General features: G+C 43.0%; 1 protein-coding gene across 1 annotated transcript in view; it reads left to right on the top strand.

Moving 5' to 3' along the window:
- ZNF704 (zinc finger protein 704) overlaps positions 1 to 18216 on the top strand; it is a 49065-nt gene that overhangs the window by 18640 nt on the left and 12209 nt on the right. The window contains exons 2-3 of the mRNA XM_015425440.1: positions 11648 to 11751; positions 13115 to 13347. Coding sequence (XP_015280926.1) covers positions 11648 to 11751; positions 13115 to 13347 — 337 coding nt within the window. The remainder of the gene's footprint in view (positions 1 to 11647; positions 11752 to 13114; positions 13348 to 18216) is intronic.

The raw sequence follows: 18216 nt of genomic DNA, 5'->3' as shown, positions 1-18216 counted from the left end.
GCCTTACAGTTGTCGGCTAGGGCCATGGCATGTAGTATTACTGCTCGCAGAAATACTTGGTTACGGCTTTGGGATGCTGATTCTTCCTCCCAAGCCAAGGTGGCATCGGTCCCGTTCAAGGGTGGGAACCTATTCGGGGAGGGTTTGGATAGGTTCTTAGTGGAGGATAGAGACAAAAAGAAGGTGTTACCACCTAAAAAGAGGGACATTAAGGCTAGAAAGAGATTTCAGCCATTTCGGGATCAAAAAAGAGGTCAGAAGTCTTTTTTTAATAGACCCTTTAAGCCCAAGTGGCAACCGAGGCAGTCTTCTTCTAAACCCTTTTCTCACACAAAAAGGGGAACAGTCAGGCAACAGGAACCCCAAAAAAGGTGCTTCAGCATGACTATCTTCCCAAAAAGAGACACTCAGGTATTGGGGGAAGGTTACAGCTATTTGCCACCCAGTGGAACAGGACAATCATGGACCGCTGGGTCCTAGACATAGTGAACAACGGCTACAGGCTGGAGTTTTCTTCCACACCTCCAGTCAGATTGATAAAAATAGCGAAACACAGGCACACTGTAAAACATCTCCAAATGATAGCAGCCATCCAACATTTGTTGGATATAGGGGCAATAGAGTTGGTCCCACAGATACAAAAAGGTCAGGGAGTATACTCGATATTCTTTTTGGTCCCAAAGAGAAATGGGGACACCAGGGCAATTCTGGACGTCAAGAGACTGAACAAACATGTTCCATTTTCCCAACCATTCAGAAAGGGGATTTTCTAGCTTCTATAGACCTACCCGAGGCTTATCTGCACGTTCCAATTCACTTGGAACATCGGAAGTTCCTGAGATTCGCTTACGCGGGGCGACATTACCAGTACAGGGCTCTCCCATTTGGGCTCAAATCATCCCCGAGAGTTTTTACCAAGGTTCTGGTTACTCTTGTAGCAGACCCCTATATATATGCTGTTTCTTCTGAATTGTAGGTTTTCCTTATCCAGATATACAAATTCAGTGTCTTAGTAGCATTCAAACTCCCTACCTGGTACATGTGACACAGTATATTGTAAAACTGAGGAAAGATTGGAAAATAGCCAAGATCTAGTATAATGAGACGATGAGGTTAGATTCTGGAAAAAGAAAGTTAAAAAACAGACACTGTTATTGACATAACTATGGAGAATTGCTGCAATAGAGGAACTGATACAATGGGGGAAATGCAGATTGTTATTTTTTAAGAGATAGAGGGACTGATAAGTCAGTTGTTCATGGTATGAGTAGCAAGACTATCATCTTCCTGTCACAAGCAAATTGCATAAAACATGCCCTGGATTTTCCTTTAGATCATTTATTTTTGCGATTTGGATTCTGCCAAGCATGTTTCCATGGAGCTCTTACCATGCCTAATTAACAGCATCACTGTTGTCCCCTTGAAGCTCTGTTATAAATTGTTATTGAGTCGGGTGTGTGTAGTTCATGCAATTGTACAGCTACAGTATTTGTATCAAACGTAAAAAGATTTGGTCCTCTGATCTACAGTGAATAATAGGCTACGGTGGATGTGAGACCTCCCACCCTCCACTCCACACACATTAGATACAGTAACATTTGTGTAAACCAACCTATCTTGTGAGACAATTATAAGGACAGAGCCAGCATGGTGCAGTGGTTAGAGTGTTGGGCAAGCATCTGGGAGACCCAGGTTTGAATCCTCACTCTGCCATGGATGCTTGCTGGGTGACCTTGGGCCAGTTGTGCATCCTCAGCCTAACATACTTCACAGGGTTCAAGAGGATAAAATGGAGGAAAGGAGAATAGTGTCCCCATTGGGGAGAAAGTGTAAATAAAAAAAATAAATGTGCACTGACAAATGCTAACAAATATAGTTCATGATAATGTAAGGATGATTCCACTGTTTATTACAGTTGGAGGGAGGGGGAACACATCAAGGCCCCAATCGAGGAACTCATAGCACCCCATGGTGTTTTTTGGTGGGAGGGCACTTAAATTTATTAATTATTTATTTGATTTATACCCTTCCCTCCCTGCCGAAGCAGGCTCAGGGCAGCGTACAGACCCATTGACATCATAAAAACAATAAGACAATAAGAACAATTTAAACTTAGTTGGGGAGTCATAATATGAAGTGGTACCCTAATGCCAGGCCCCTCTAAAGGCTGTGGCGGGGTGGATGGAGGACCCCACCCCACCCTTGTGGCAATTCTAATGTGTTCCAGTACAGAGTCACGTGACAGCAGAGGGGGAAATCAGTATTGAAAATTCTGTGGCTTGGCCAGGGGTGCAAGGAAGGGAGGGATCGAGAAACATCTGAGCCAGCTGCCATAAGACCCAGGCTGACTATTTGCAGGTAACTTATAGCTTGAGCTTGTCCAGAAGCACAAAGTTTGAGGCTGTGACCCTGATTCCTGTCTGAGTAGTTCCTCATCACCAAAACTGGGATATCCTTATAGCTCATCACTTGTTTTTAAGTTTGACTGAGAGAGTAGTTGGGTTGTAAATTTTTTTGCTTCTAGTTGTGTATTTTAGTTCATAAGTTGCTTGGATTTCCTGTGTGGAGGAAACAGAGGATAAGAATAGTTAAATAAACAAACATTTTGCTTTTGAGATATTATTGCAAAGCTGTGGCTGTTTTTGTGGGAAAAGCAAATGGTGGGTTGCTGTTGCTCCTATGTGGTTTTTCCATGCTATAAGATCTTACATGTTTTCCCATCGCTACCAGGGAAGCAACTACATTGGACTGAGCAGATATATCAAGAGCCATTGACTGACAAACAACTCAGGAGCACAGTGTAAAGGAACAAAAACTAAACAATCACTGTGAATAAGCGCTACTGTGATTTATAATGAAGTTACATTACATATTGTCAGGGCTTTTTTGGTAGAAAAAGCCCAGCAGGAACTCATTAACATAATAGGTCGCACCCAACAGCAGAAACGCATTAGCATATTAGGCCACACCCTGACAGTGCAGCTCATTAGCATATTAGGCCACACCTCATGCCTTCCCTTGGCTTGCCCAGGCGCCCCATGGCTGTGAGGAGCCCGGGCAAGCTGGCCCTTGAAAGGGAGGGGAGGCAGTTTAAACTGCCTTCCCTTGGCTTGGGTGTAGTGGGTGTGACCAACTCTGAAGCCAGCCGGAGCTCCGTTCCTGTGCGTTCCTGCCCAAAAATAGCCCTGCATATTGTCTACCAAGCATCCAGACGTAAGCTCTCAGGGTGCTTGCCGATCATCCCTTCCTATCGTGTTCATCCCAGCCTATCCCTGCCAAATGAGTTATGGCCTAAACAGTTGAAGACCAGGCCTATTTAGTCTCCTCCACATCACAAGCCTGGTGGAAAAAAATGCCTCTTCAATAGTCAATCAGAGGAAACCATCCAAATTTCAGCTTGGCTCCAAAGATGATTGGCTAATCCTGCGATGTTAAAGGGAGGGTGGGTGGCTCAGCAGCCAGTAGAAAAGCCTGCATGAAGGAGGTGTGGCCACAATATAAGTGGCAAAATCAAGCATCCTTATTGGCTGCTTCAAATGCAGTTGCCCAATGAAGGCTCATGCCTTCCTTGTCTCCGGGGGGGAGGGGAGATGGGCGAGGCAAACCAATCCATGGCATTAATGCTATGAATTCTACTTTCTAGCCTAAAGGCTTGAAAAAAAAAATGGCTGTGAAATTAAAGGCAAGTGTTAATCGACCGGCAGTATCGTCAGTAAAAGTAACTGCTTTATGTCTGGTGTGAAATGATGTACAAAAATATCTCTGTTGAAGTGCCAGACATCTGTGCTTACTAAAGCAAGGGGGGGAAAGTGTCTTTGTGTATATGTGTGTCTTTCCAAAAATTATTTTGGGGAAAAAACCATATTTTGGCTGTCTGTATATTGTCAAGGTTCAATAGCAGTATAAAGCATACACACCCTGCTTTTCTCCTCAGTGATTACCTGGCAGGGGCATATAACATTCTCTCCTCCATTTTATCCTCATAACAACCCTATGAGTTAGATGAGGTTGAGGGAGTCACTGGCCCATGGTCAACCAGCAGGCTTCTGTGGCCCAGTGGAATTTAAACCTGGGGCTCCCAGATCCAAGTCTGACACTCTAGTCTAACCAGTACGCTATGCTGGCTCTCAGTTTGCTGTGTGAGGCTGGGAATGCGTGATCAGATTCCCAGATGTGTATTTTACCTGTAAAAATCAGCCCCTCGTGCTGTACAGATTGGGTCTGTAGCGCTGGGGATATGTGAAGGGTTTGGAAATTGACCTTTCCAGGAGGGGGGGAAATGACAGTTGACACTGTACTTATTTCGTGAGGCTCTTTAGATTGTTTTGCAAATTACAAGAACCCTTTTATCCTGTGGCGAGCTGTTTGTCTGGACTGAGCAACACAGGCAGTTTCTGGCATGGTAGAATCGGTCGATTTGTAGAGGTGTGTAACATCTGGGTCAAAGATGGCAGGAGCAGTGTGTGGCTTCTGGGTCAAAGATGTGTGGCACCAAGTGGGGTGGGGGGGTCGCCCCCTTTGATTATCCTAGTCCTGCTTATTAAGATGCTTCCTTATGAAGGGTCTGGCAAAAATGTTGTGTATTGCAAAACATTCTGGCAGTTAAAAAGTTATAGTAGCAAAATGTTGTAGAAAGTAAAAGAAGCAGGATAATTTAATTGGATACATTTTAAGTACTGTGTAATGGCTAAGCAAGCATGTTCTCCCTAAGCTTTCTTTCCATAATATTTTTGTCTCACTGCCCTTCAGTTCTCTTTCCCCTGAGAAATACGCAGTTATTTTACAGATTTTTCTTTTTAAAAAAAGAAAACACCCGATGCAGTTGGAATTGTTGACCTAAAGATCAGTGTGGGTGAAAGGAGTAGGAAGCAGAGAAATCTCCTGGTGTTGAAGAGCTATATTTGCTTTGTGGCGTGTTGTTCTCCCTCCCTCCTCCCCACACACACAAAGCCTAATGATCTTGGGAGAAAAGCTGTATTGAAGAAAAGTAGCTGCAGCTTGAGAAATGAGTTTTGCCTGTGTCGAGCTTCAGAGAAACATGATGTCATTCTCATTTGCACTGCTGGGGGATGAGCTCATTGGGGGAGGAGCCTTGGCCATTTACAGCTTGCCAGTTCTGCCCTGTGGTGATTAGCATTCTCTGCGCTCACCCACAGAACTAAATGAGGGGGGGGGGGATACTGCACCATGAATGATTTAAAGCCTGTAGAGAATGGCTTAAAAAGAAACAACAAATTGTCAGTCAGAAGAACTTGCTTCAGGTTGTTCACTGCTTTGTATTAGACAGGAGAGAGATGAACTGATTCTGCTTGCAAGGAAGAAAAGGCAGACTCTCCACCAGACAGGGTTCAACTCTGGCCACAAACACTGGTTTGTTGGGTTATACTTTTCAGGGCATCGAGGCTAGCGATTCACACTTCTTTCCCCTGCTCCCACCCTTTCAGATAAAGGTTTTCATCTTGATGTTTCTGGATGGACCTTCAGAACTTTGGGAAAGACCACAGGGAAGGTGGGGAAAACCCAGGTGGCAAATGGAAGAATCACAATGCTATCTAAACCCATTGAATTTAAACAGTGTCTAAACCTAAGTCTAAACTGAGTCTAAACCCACTGCTAAGCCTCAGCATTTGTGATTGGATGGAAGCGTATTTTCATTACCCTTCCCTTGCTGCCTTCCTTATGTCATGTTTTAGACTGTACACTCCTTGGGGCATGCACCTATTTTATTGTATTCTGTAAAGCATCATGGGGTCGTGTGTTTCAATACAAAATATGCCAAGTAGTGTTTTGCACTGGAAGCAGAGTTGATCTCCAGGTTCTTGGGTACAGCAGGGGTAGTTACTCAGATGAATTCTCGATTTTGCCACTATGTATTATTTGGTCTCATATATTTGAGGAAGGAAAAGACAGGTGAGGATGCTTGTTGTGTCTGTGCCTCGTTCCAGTCAAATGGTCTTACTTTACCTCTTCTGTAGTACATGAGCAGCAGCTAAGTTAAGAGCTGCGGTGGCTCAAGTGGTTAAGACGCTGAACTGCAGGCTGTGGAAGGTCAGTAGTTCAGCAGTTCGAGACCCGAGTGTGCCGCATGACGGAGTGAGCTCCCGTCTCTAGTTCCAGCTCCTGCCAACCTAGCAGTTTGAAAGCAAGAAATTGCAAGTAGATAAATAGGTACCACTTTGGTGGGAAGGTAACAGCGTTCCGTGCGCCTTGGTGTTTAGTCATGCCGGCCACATGACCACGGAAATGTCTTTGGACAGCGCTGGCTCTTCGGCTTTGAAACGGAGATGAGCACCGCAACCCTAGAGTCGGACTCGACTGGCTTTCGAGCAAGGGAACCTTTACCTTTAAGTTGAGAAAAAGAATTCTGATTCTAAATGTGTGTTTAAGACTGTTCCCACTTAAATTGTATTGAAGAACAACTGTTCAGTTTCTGTAATATGACTGCTGCTTTTCTTTTGTTTTTTTATTATAATTTCTAGAGACTTGGTATCTTAGAGCCATCTTATAGATACCTTTTGTTAGTACAGCTTTATAGATCACAACTTCTGTGCTTTAACAATCCAAACATTCCAGTTAGAAGGTTGTGTGCGCGTTTGTCTGTATGTGTCTGCGTATATAATACAATAAAGGGATTGTTTCTGATACGCTGAAGTGCGTTTAGGCAACTCAAGCCAGAAATGGGTGTCATAACAGCTATCTCTCAGTCTTAATTCTAAACACAGCTTAAAATGAATTAATGGTCCTGAATGAGCGGTTTCTTCATTTAATTTAGTGAGGTTGAATCTCTTATTCATTTCAACTTCTTTTTTTATAGGACTAGCAGTCTAGTAAGAATCATAGTCAATAAGCTTCTTGAGGAATTCCCTTTGGGGCAAGTAGCGAACATAACCTCCAGCTACTTAAGGCCAGATGAATACATTACCCTAAGATAATTGGCAAGCAGAATGTAAATATAACACTAACCTGCATCATGCCACATTTACAAAAAGGTGGTAATCAGACATAAATTGTTGAGATAGCCTCACGCTGCCTGCATGGCCGTTGGGTTAGGGCTAGGTTGGTGGTTCTGATTTTTCTGTATTAAACTTGGTTAGCTGCTTAGTGCTTACTGAGTTAGAACGCTGCTGTGCAGACCAAGACTCGCTTTGCATCACAGTGTGGAAATAAGTCTTAAATGAAATGACTAGGTTATGGGGCTCCACAGTGTGGACTTTCTAATTCCTTTTTGAGGATATCACCATCTTTGATCATTGAGAGCCAGGCATGAAAATGCGTGTAGTAGGAGCACAGTAGGCTGTGTTTCCAAGGGAAAAGCTACTTAGAGGGATGGAAAAGTGGTGGGGGGAGAGGACTGGGCAACCTTTCCCAATCCAGTATTCTGTGTTCAATATTGCTCTTCAAAGCAGTCCCCTCCCCACAGCAAGTGTGTGGTATGGACCCTGCGCCAGGAACAACTTGGAGTTTAGAAGTACCAAGCAAGAAGTGGTTTCAGGACCCACTCAGGCTGCCTCTGTGGTATAAGTTCTCCCGTTCCAAAGCAGCTTTTCTTCTTAAAACAGGAGGCCTGTTTTGGGCTTCCATTTGTACACATATTGTATGTAATGTGACCCAGAGTAGCTGCCTCTGCCCATGTTATTGTTCCGGTTAGGGCTATTTTTGGGCAGGAATTGGAATGCACAGGAACGGAGTTTCGGCTGGCTCCTGAGTTGGCCGCGCCCAGCAGGAACTCATTAGCATAATAGGCCACACCTAACAGCAGAAACTCATTAGGATTGGCTACATTAGGGGTGTGTGGCCTAACATGCAAAGAAGTTCCTGCTACAAAAAAGCCCTGGGTTTTGACAAAGTAAACAGAATAAGAAGCAAAGGTGGGTGTGGCTGGATGACCACACTTCTGGTAACATGGGGTGTATGGCCTAAAATGCAACTGAGCTGTGCTATCAGGGGTGTGGCCTAATATGCTAATGAGTTTCTGCTGTTGGGTGTGGCCTATTATGGTAATGAGTTCCTGCTGGGCTTTTTCTACAAAAAAAAGCCCTGGTTCCGGTTATTTTATTTATAGCCCACCCTTCTTGCTGAGACTAGGGGCAGACTACAAAATTTAAAGAACAATTAAAGGAAGGGCCTCCAGTAGGACTAGGATTGTACAATTGGAAAACACTGCAAACAATGAGAACAGGGTTGCCATTCTCCAAATGGCTGGGAATTATAACTGAGCTCCAGATCACAGAGATGCAGAACAGTAAGTTTTTAATCGACATATCTCTACTTTTAGGAGTCTCAAAGCAGCTCACAGTCACCTTTCCTTTCTCTCCCCACCTTGTGAAGCAGGTGGGGCTGGGAGAGTTCTTAGAGAACTGTAACTATCCCAAGATCACCCAGCAGGCTTCATGTGTAAGAGTGGGGAATCGAACCCAGCTCTCCAGATTAGAGTCCACCGCTTTCTAAGTGCCACGATGCAGAACGTGGGTTACAGAAGTAGAAGACAATGCAGCAGTAAAAGGTAGTATGTACAATAAAGTACTATTCTCTCCCTTATAAAAGTAGCCTCCTGAGCTGTTCCATTATAGTATAATTCTAATCCCCTTATAAAAATGCCCTCCTGAACCCAAATTCCCAAACACAAAGTCTGCTGAGACAGTGTGAAGGCACTTGTTGGGGAGAGCTGGATGGTAGAAAGGGAAGATGATTGAGCTCTTACATTCCAGCCAATTCTCCTGCAAAACCTCTCCCAGCTGTTCTTCCTATTTTATGGCAAAATGCTTACAAGTGGCTTCAGAAGACAATGGAAGATGGGTAAAGAGTTTCAAGTGTTCACATAGACACTAGATTCTCCCTTCAGATGGCTCCCTGCTGTTGCCTTACAAGAAAAACAACAGTTGGAAATCCTGAATTTCCATCAGAAATGCATAGTTCTACCCGTAAATCCAGGCATTCTTGAGTACACGCACATTTTTTTGGTCAAGGCATAGATTAGCTTGCTGTTGTAATTTATAGAAACTAAATATGCTGTTGTTAAATATCAGAAACAAGCATTTTTTTAAAAAAAAATTACAAGATGACAGCTTTTTTATAATAGCTTTCTCCCCTCCCTCTTTCCTAAAAAGTAACAAGCAAATGTTCTGGAGTGAAATTATACCCTTGTCTGTAACTGTTGGGATTAAGAGACATCATCTTCTGGGAACACAAATAACTATTTTGATCCAACTTGTCAGCAACAATTTTTTGTTTTTAAAAAACCAACAAAAAAAATGTTTGCAGCCTTCTGTTGCTGTTCTAGGAGCCCAGGTTCTTTTGAGAAAGAATACCCTGGTTGGCAGAATTCAGGTCCTTTTTTAGAGTCCTCCTACCCGATGTACGTTCAGCCGGAGACACAAGGGGTTACATTTTTAAACTGAATTCGTATGAAGGCTGTTCTTTGCCCCTAAACTATGGCAACAGCTGTGTTTTGAAGGCTGGATTTAAAACGATGGAGACTAAATCATAACCAGCCACAAAAGGTCAGACTGTACATCTGGATTGCTTTCATGGCAGGGGAATTAAGGTGGCAGCCTTGATTTATGATTTCCATGTTGCAGCAGGAGTGAGTTTCCAGGTGCCTCAACTCTTGTCTTGAAGTGGAAGCTTTTTAAAATTTATTTTAGAATGTTAGTAGTGCAATCTTAGACATTTCCAGTGAATTTTCAGTTCTTGGCAACCCATATAGGTGCTTTTCGTGATCAATTATCATCTGCTTTTTCATGATCCTCTGAAAATAATTTCTTTCAGTGCAGTACAAATTTGCCCATATACCAAATGGAATAGAAACAAATCCAAAGATGCACTTATGTGAGCAGAAAGCATTCACTCATAAACATACAGGGGAGGAGCCCATGATATGCATGGGTTTCCCACTTGAGTGACGTCCCACTGTGCTATGCCCCACTATGTTCATCTGACCCCACCAGGAGGAGCTTTTCAGGGGGTTCAGAAGGGAATGTGGGAAAGATCCCTCCAGAAAACAACTCCATTTGTGGGGTTTTTTGGCTCAACACAACGTTTTAGGTTACTTTAGTTAAGTAAATAGAATGTATTGAAAGCAGTAATCAAGTTCAGTCTTTTTTAAATTCCCAGTCTTTAGTAGGATAGAAGATTCAGTACATTGTAACTCCACATGAAGAGATATGATTCTTGAGCTGATTACTATTCATCCATTGACTTCATATTGACGTACCCCATGTCTGCCTTCAGGGTGCTTTGTCTTAATTAGCTTCACTGGTAATTGAAGTTTGGTTTATTTTTTAAGAACTAAGAATTTTCCATATTGCTGCCACTTTTCAGTTAAGCAGAGCTGATACAGCTACTGCCTCAATACACATTTTTGAATAAGACTGCTGCGGTGCTGCCTAACGTTCCCCCCCATTTAAATGAGGCCTAAACAGGACAACACAGGGGAGACCTATGAACACTTGTCCAGCTTTTTGATTAGAGGCAACAAACCTGTGTGCTTTCAATCATCTTCCCTTTGGCCTCGCAAAATGCCCCTTCCTCTATCCGCTTCAACCATTTGTGCAAAGAAGGAGGTAGAATCTTTTCCCCTGTGTGTGGGGTTTTTTGGGGGGGGGGGAGCAGCTTGCAAAGTATGGTTTTTGTGTTGTAGGGTTGCTTTGTCTTTGTAGGGTTGCTTACTGGCTGGGTGAAAATTTATATTTGGATTTATTTATAAATCACCCAAGCCCTGTATATACAGAGCTTTGTCCAGTCCCTTTAACAGAGGCTTAACATGTTGGAATGGTCAGTTGAAGCTTTGAATTGTATGGGACTGAATGATGTCACCTGATAATTGCTACAGATGAAATTGATTTTTGGAGGGGGGATCAGCTTTTGTGTTCTCTTTTTCGACTTGTCACTATGGTTAATACAACTTGTGAACTCCAGAAACATTTCTAATTCCTGTGAGAGTTGCTCCAGAGGAGTGTATCTCGTCTGAATGGTGGAATAGACTTGCATTTACTTATTAGTGTAAATTATTACATACTGATTGTCACTTCTGCCACAGAAATGATCACCTCTGTTCCTGATGGGCACAAACCTGTTTGTTGCTGTGCTGCTGGTGTTTTGCTTCCCCACCATGCTCAGAGTGTGAATGGAAGCTTCCTGTGAAGCCTGGAATCAAATGCTAATTTGTCATGACCTCCAAATCCGGATGCCTGATGCCGCGTTTCGAATAATTCTTATTCAAGCATGGCTATAATGGGACCCAGTCTCAAAAGCTGGCATATACTAAGCCAAAATGGTCAGTCAAGGAGGAATAAGGGTCCTTCAAATGACCTCCAAATGACCTGGCCAACTTCAAGGTATTTCCCCCCCATCCATAGACACATGTCCTAACGTTACTAGCCACTAGTACTTTTGCCAAGTACAAAGTACCATCTGGCTTGTAGGAGAATGCAGTAATACCCTGGTCGGCCATCGCAAATTGGGTAGCAATAACTTAACAAGTTTAAAAAACAAAAACACTATGGTGGCTGTAGGACTTCAAAGGACAGAAACAGTCTGCTTGAGTTGTAAGAACTTAGAATAGCAACAATGCTACTGTTTTTCAGACCTGTTTGTCTTTTAACACTGGTAATGTGTATTTTTTCCCTTTCCTTCCCCTTTATTTCAGAAAATCGTCAGAAGAACTGGATATGGACAAAGTGACAGCAGCTATGGTATTAACAAGTTTATCTACCAGTCCTTTGGTTCGCAGCCCTCCTGTCCGACCCAACGGTGAGCATGCATTTTAAACCACTTGCACACAGATCTCAAAGACTGGTATGATTTATGCTGCACACACTGAACATCCCCACCTAGAGAAAGATCTTTTCTGGTGCCAGGATCAACCTAGAAAAAACATCATGCCAACTGTTGCTGAGCCTGCTTCGGTGGGGTAGGGCGGGGTATAAATTGGAAAAATAAAAATAAAATAAATAAAATTGTGATACACATTGCAGTTACACACAGAACATGGACTGCTTTTCAGTTCCTAAAAACAACTTTAGGTAGGGATATTTAATAAGTGCTGACTAAACAGTTGTTTTGTTTTTTTTTTAAAACACCTATTTTATTAGCTCCTAAAAAGATGTAAGGGGGGGGGAAGCACATCATGCCATGGCTGGATGATTAAGATTGTGATGGTAACCTTATTTGAATAAGACAGAGATTTTAAAACGGTGTGGTAGGAAAACAAGTGCGCTTCTCTCTTTTTTACTTCGCACTCAACCTCATTCTATCAGCCTTCTTCTTGCTTCAAAATTTTGTTCCTGATTGATTTTTTTTTTTTTTGGAAAAGTAAAAGGAAGCTGCAGATTCAGAGAAAACAGAAATGCTCTAAGTGTGTCTGAAAATTATCTTTTAATAAAGGGGTGTTTTTTGTTTCCCTGTGAACAAACAGCATTTTTAAACTGTGTTCAGCTTAGAAGTTGTTACCCTGCCTGCTACATACATTTGGTATGGGACTAGCATATAGGAATAGGTTTTAAAAATTAAAGGCCTACACAACAAAACAGAAGAATTGCAGAATTTCTTCTAATATCTTCGTTTTGGACATGACCTAAATATTTTTGTAGTTTACTACCTGCTAAAGTGATCTATATATAGCCATGACACTCTCAGTTCAGTTCAAGATGGTTTACTCTGCTCAGGGTTGCACTTATGCTTCTATCTGTGCTTTCATAGTTTTTACATTTCTTAGAACTTTCTAAGAATTTTCTGTGGCCGTCTCCTCGGTTTCATTCTTAGTTAAGCGTATTTTCCCCCACTGTTAGTATATGTTTTTAAGTTGGCCCCATCTGTGCTTGTGATGCAAGGGAGATTTCATAAGCTCTGCACTCTGCTAGCAACATTCCAGAAAACGTTCTTGTACCAGAAGTCAAGATTTACAGGAGATAAATTTTAAAATCTATGTTACATGAGTTCAACCTTTCAGTTAAAGCCACCTTCCTGAGTCAATCTAGGACCACTTTACATATGATAACTTTATGGCCCAGGCTTTCTTGCTAAAATAAACATGGCCACTAAGATCTGTTGGCTTTATCCAGTACTGTTCAAATTCTGTATATTTATATATTTTCCAACTCTCACTAATCTCTAGAATCCTTAAATGGCTCTTGGAAAGAAGGAGGATTTGTGCCTTCGAGTACCAGCAGCAGCGGCTACTGGAGTTGGAGCGCTCCCAGTGACCAGTCCAATCCATCCACCCCATCTCCACCTCTCTCTGCCGATAGCTTCAAACCCTTCCGATTGCCTTCTCAAACTGATGATGGCTTTGATGAAGCTGAAACTAGCAGTCTCCTTTTTGATGAGCCCATTCCGAGAAAAAGGAAGGTGAGCATGTATCAAGTTTTATAGGTGACAACCTTTGGGGGTCTCTTTAACCAAACCAAAAACCAAACTGCTTTATTTTCTCTTGTATATATGCAGTGTTATTCCTAAATATTGGGTGTGCCTTTATTGCCTGAAAGTCCATTGCTTCTGCAGTAATATAGTTTACAATGTAGAGATTTTCCCTTATGTTACAGTGTTAAAGTAATGGGTGATTTGTGGGCTTGCCCTTAAGGTCTCATGGCCTTAATTCTAGAACAAGTCTCAGAGATTGGTGTACAAGATGTTTTAGTTGCTGTTCATATTACAATTGTTTTAAAACATTCCTCATTTGGGTAGTCTTTATCATTGGACCCTGAAACATTATAGCTTCATTGTAGTACTCAGAAGCCATTACTATGTACCCTTTGGTTTAATTACATATTTCCAAACTAGCTCAGTTTACCCTGTCAGACTTCTCTTGCTCAAGATAAACCTATTACCTTCTAGTTCACAGATGACCAACTAGTAAGGCTGCCAGGTCCCTCTTGGCCACTAGTGAGGGATGTGGGGGTAGAGTTGTCAGATCCAGGTTGGGAAACTTCTGGAGATTTGGGAGTGGAGTCTGGGGAGGACAACAACCTGAGTGGGATACAATGCCATAGAGTCCACACTCGACAGCATCCATTTTCTCCAGAGGAACTGATCTCTGTCATCTGGAGATGAGCTGTAATTGCAGGGTATCCCCAGGTCCCACCTGGAGGCTGACAGCATTACCAGATCTTAATTGAGGCACACTAAATAGCTGGCCAGAGAAAAGAAAACTTGTTTCAAGTTTACAGAGAGTCTTATAGTGCCTTAGAGACTAACAAATTTACTCAAGTGTTGTAAGCCAGAACCTACTTTGTCAGGTGCAAGTGGGCTGTGGTTCATTTGTTTATTTATTTTATGCAATTTTTATCCCGCCCTCCCCGCCACAGGCAGGCTCAGGGCGGCTTACAATACGGGTTGAAACCACATTAAAACACAAACATGACAAGCATAGCTCAACAATAAAATAGAATAAAATGAAAATAAAGTGCTGGTGACAATAACAACCCGGTGGCCATGATAGATGTTCCCAAAAAATGGCCCCCGTCGGCATTCAGCATAGTTCGTTCATATTCTCCAGTTCAGTTAATGTTAGTTGATGTTACTAATGTAATTGATGTTATTAGTGGCGGCTCCCAGTCGAAGGCTTGGTGGAAGAGCTCCGTTTTACAGGCCCTGCGGAACTGTAAAAGGTCCCGCAGGAGGGGGAAGGATTGAACTATGGAGTATGGCATAAGGTGAGATAAAAATTCACTCAGTTCATAAGCCATCATGGTGTTTGATGCAGTTTCAATTTGAAAAGCAGGTCAGAAGGCGGATTGGAATTACCCTAAATAGTATGTTTTCTTGACAGCACTGGTAATAATAAAGGTAATAGAATCGAAGTTCAAGAAGCCCAGACTGTCATCTGTTTTTTTAAACTGGGATCTCAAAAGCCCAAATGCTGTTGCTGTTAATATTTTTGCTACTGCATGGTTTCTCATGAAGACTTCCAAACTGAAGCTACTACATTGCTTTGCTGCTGCTGCATGTCCGCAAAAGTTGTGGCACTTGTAAAATACTAGAGATATTTTTATTAATATTTAAAATATAGGCTTGTTAATAAATAATATGAGGGCAAAACACTGGCCTATAAGCTGTTGCACAGCTTATTTTTTCAATGTTATTTTAAATATCTAAGGCCCATTACCAATGTTCCCTTTAAGGTGTGCAGTCTCGTGAGCAGAAATTTTACCCTGTGAGCCAAAAGTGGTCCTAGCGTTAAAACTGTGAGCGGGCCGACATTAAAAAAAATTACTAAAGTGTACAAACATACAAACAATTATCATTTGTATTACGAGCCACATATTTATATTAAACTTATTTATATTTATATGAAACATATTTGTATTACTTAACCACTCAGACTTAAGGGCACAGAGAGTCACTTCACAAAGCACCAGAAGCCACCAGATCATCTCTAGCAGGCTGCTGAGCCCGGCTCCCCCCTGCACCTTTTCCAACTAACTTTGCAGGCTTATGTGCACAGCGAGTCACTTCGCAAAGCACCAGAAGCCACCAGATCGCCTCTAGCAGGCTGCTGAGCCCGGCTCCCCACGCCAAGACAAAACAAACAACCAGGCAGTTCACCTCAGGAAGGGCAGAAGCTGGGCAACAGAGCAGTCCTCCTTCTGGGCCAGGGTATCTCCAGGAGCACAAGGCAGAGGACTGCCAGGGAGGGCAGCAGCGCCCCCTTTCACAGGATAAGCAAGCTGCAGCTGAGGGGAGGCGGGGCCAGCCCAGATTAGGAAACACAAAGCATACTGCTGTTTTTCTGTGCTGCCTGAGCAAATGGATCCATGCTGCATGGCCATTGGAAAGGGAACCTCTCGCCCCTGCGCTGTAGTAAAAATTGCTACTCTGGCCAGGGGAAATCGGTGCGCTAGCACAGCTTGGTGCAGCTTAAAGGGAACCTAGCTTGACAGTAGCTGCTACCTGGGCCTCCATCATTAAGGCGGTATCCAGGAGCACTCCCAGACTCCTGACCCTCAGCGCTGGGACCAGTGATGCCCCATCGAAGGCTGGCAATGGGATTCCTACCCCCGGTCCACTCTGACTCAGGCACAGGACCTCCAGACTTCCGGGTTTTGGCGACTTGCAGGCAGGTGCGCTCCATCGCAGCTCTGATGTGAGCGGCCTGCAAACGTGCCGATGGGGAGTGGTCTGAGTTGGTCTTGGACCCCCACAACCCCTTGCAGGGGGGCGCAGCCAGGGGCACGTGAGGTGCCTCTCCCGAGGCAGAAGCTAAGGGATTGAGGCTCCTTTTTGCCCTGATAGGTCCTCGTGGCATGGAGCCAGCAATGGCATCTAGAGGCACATACCGGTCCGAGCACACAAGTGATTCGAAAGAAACAATCTTCTCTACACTCTAAACAAACACAAGTAAAAATGGGAGTGAACCCATGATTTAGCGAACAACCACCTAAACGCTGATAGTAAAGCTGCACCAAAGCCCCAAACAAGTGGAAGGGGGAGGGGAATCCCTAATCCTGAAAAGACTGAGTTAAAAGTGGGGACCGAGAAGGCGACTTGAAGGGAGCGGATTTTGACTGAGTAGCAAGAAAGCGTTTAATTAACAGACCTTCAAAGACTTCTTAAAACTTTTAGCTGACTGTAAACAATGTTGCAGCGAGCAGAAAGAATGGCAGCAAAATCGAAATTTACAACAGGAACTGCCAGCACATTGTCTCTGGTCACTAAACCATAGACTTTCCTAAAATGATTTCTGCAGCTTTGCGCCCTCTACTGGACCAGACAACCAACCTTAATGACAAGTTTGGTATACTGTAAAAGGAGCTTAAAGAAACTTCAGCAAGAACAGAGACGTTAGCCAAGAAGCTGAAAAAAGTTGACGTTAAGTTCAAAGAGTATGGACAAAGACTGGAGGTAGTGGAAAAAGAAAAAATCTCTGAGAGTCAACTATTACTACTTCTTCAAATGGAAAAATCAGCATATGTCCTGAGATTTCAAAACATTCCGGAGCAGAAAGGAGAGAACCTGAAAGAGATTTTAAGTGAAGAGCTGGCTCCTGTGATAGGCTTAATAGCGGAAGTGATACAAAGCAATATTGATCTGGTGTATCGTACATATCCAGAATTTATATTTTTAAAAAAGCTACCCGAGGAAGTATATGCGAAATTCTCAAAAAGGTCAACAAAAGACTCAATTTTGAAAGCGACAAATGGAATTGTCTTGAAAATCAAAGGAGAACAAATCAAAGTTTTAAAAGACGTTCCAGGAAAAGAAGGAGACAGTACAGAGACTTAGCAGTTTTTGCAAAATCATACCACTCCATACAGATGGATAATACCGGAAGGCCTTATCTTCAACTACAATGGGAAAAAGAAAAGATTGACTGTGTTCTTAAAGTGAAAATATTCCTGGAGCAACAACAGAAAGCGAGAGATGGATCTGAGAAAGCAGAGGATAACAAATATGCAGAAAAAGAAGAAGGTAAAAAGGGGAAAGCTCTGTCAATACCTCAAGCAGCTCGGCAGAATCCTCAGATTTTGAAGCAGAATTAGGGGCTGCTGCTCCTAAGCCCTTAAAAGTTAGACTGGATTTTGATAAGAAGTGGAGAGGAAAGAAATAAGCAAAATAGAGTAACTTTGACAGTCTGTTTATTATTAACTAATAATCTCAAAGCTAAGAAGCACACACATGAGCCAAGTATGATTGTGGTTGCTTGCTTTATACTTTTATTCTTTTACAGTATCAACTCTCATGTATTACTATTTGGGTAATAGGGAAATATCGACTACTTTAAACTTATGTATTAATGATCCTTGCTACTTGTAGTTTTAGGTTGTTGCCTTCCCCTGACCCTGAAGGTTTGTAGTATAGAAAAAGCGATTAAAAATGTGTTGTTGTTTTTTTAAAAAAGGACCTCCGTCTTCGTCGGATTCAGTTTCAGTCGACTCAGTCTAAGCTAGCCAGCCACATCCTGCAGCACTCAGTCCAGATCTTCCGGGGTAGAGTTGGACTGGCCGCCCAACAGCAGATGCAGCTGGGTGTCTTCCGCATATTGGTGACACCCAAGTCCATGCCTCCGGGCAATCTGGGCAAGGGGGCGCATGTAGATGTTGAATAACATCGGGGAGAGCACTGCCCCTTGGGGCACTCCGCAAATAAGCCGGTGCCTTCGGGACATCTGATCCCCAAGTGCCACCCTTCGTCCCCAACCATGGAGAAATGAGACAAGCCATTGCAAGGCAAGCCCTGTACCCCCATGTTGGCGACACGGTGGATCAGTAGTTGATGGTC

This window comes from Gekko japonicus, unplaced genomic scaffold (genome assembly GCF_001447785.1).
Source record: "Gekko japonicus isolate JY-2015 unplaced genomic scaffold, Gekko_japonicus_V1.1 scaffold301, whole genome shotgun sequence".
In the NCBI taxonomy this organism is placed as follows: domain Eukaryota; kingdom Metazoa; phylum Chordata; class Lepidosauria; order Squamata; family Gekkonidae; genus Gekko; species Gekko japonicus.
Note: the sequence above shows the minus strand (reverse complement) of the source record. Positions and strands in the feature narration are given on the sequence as shown.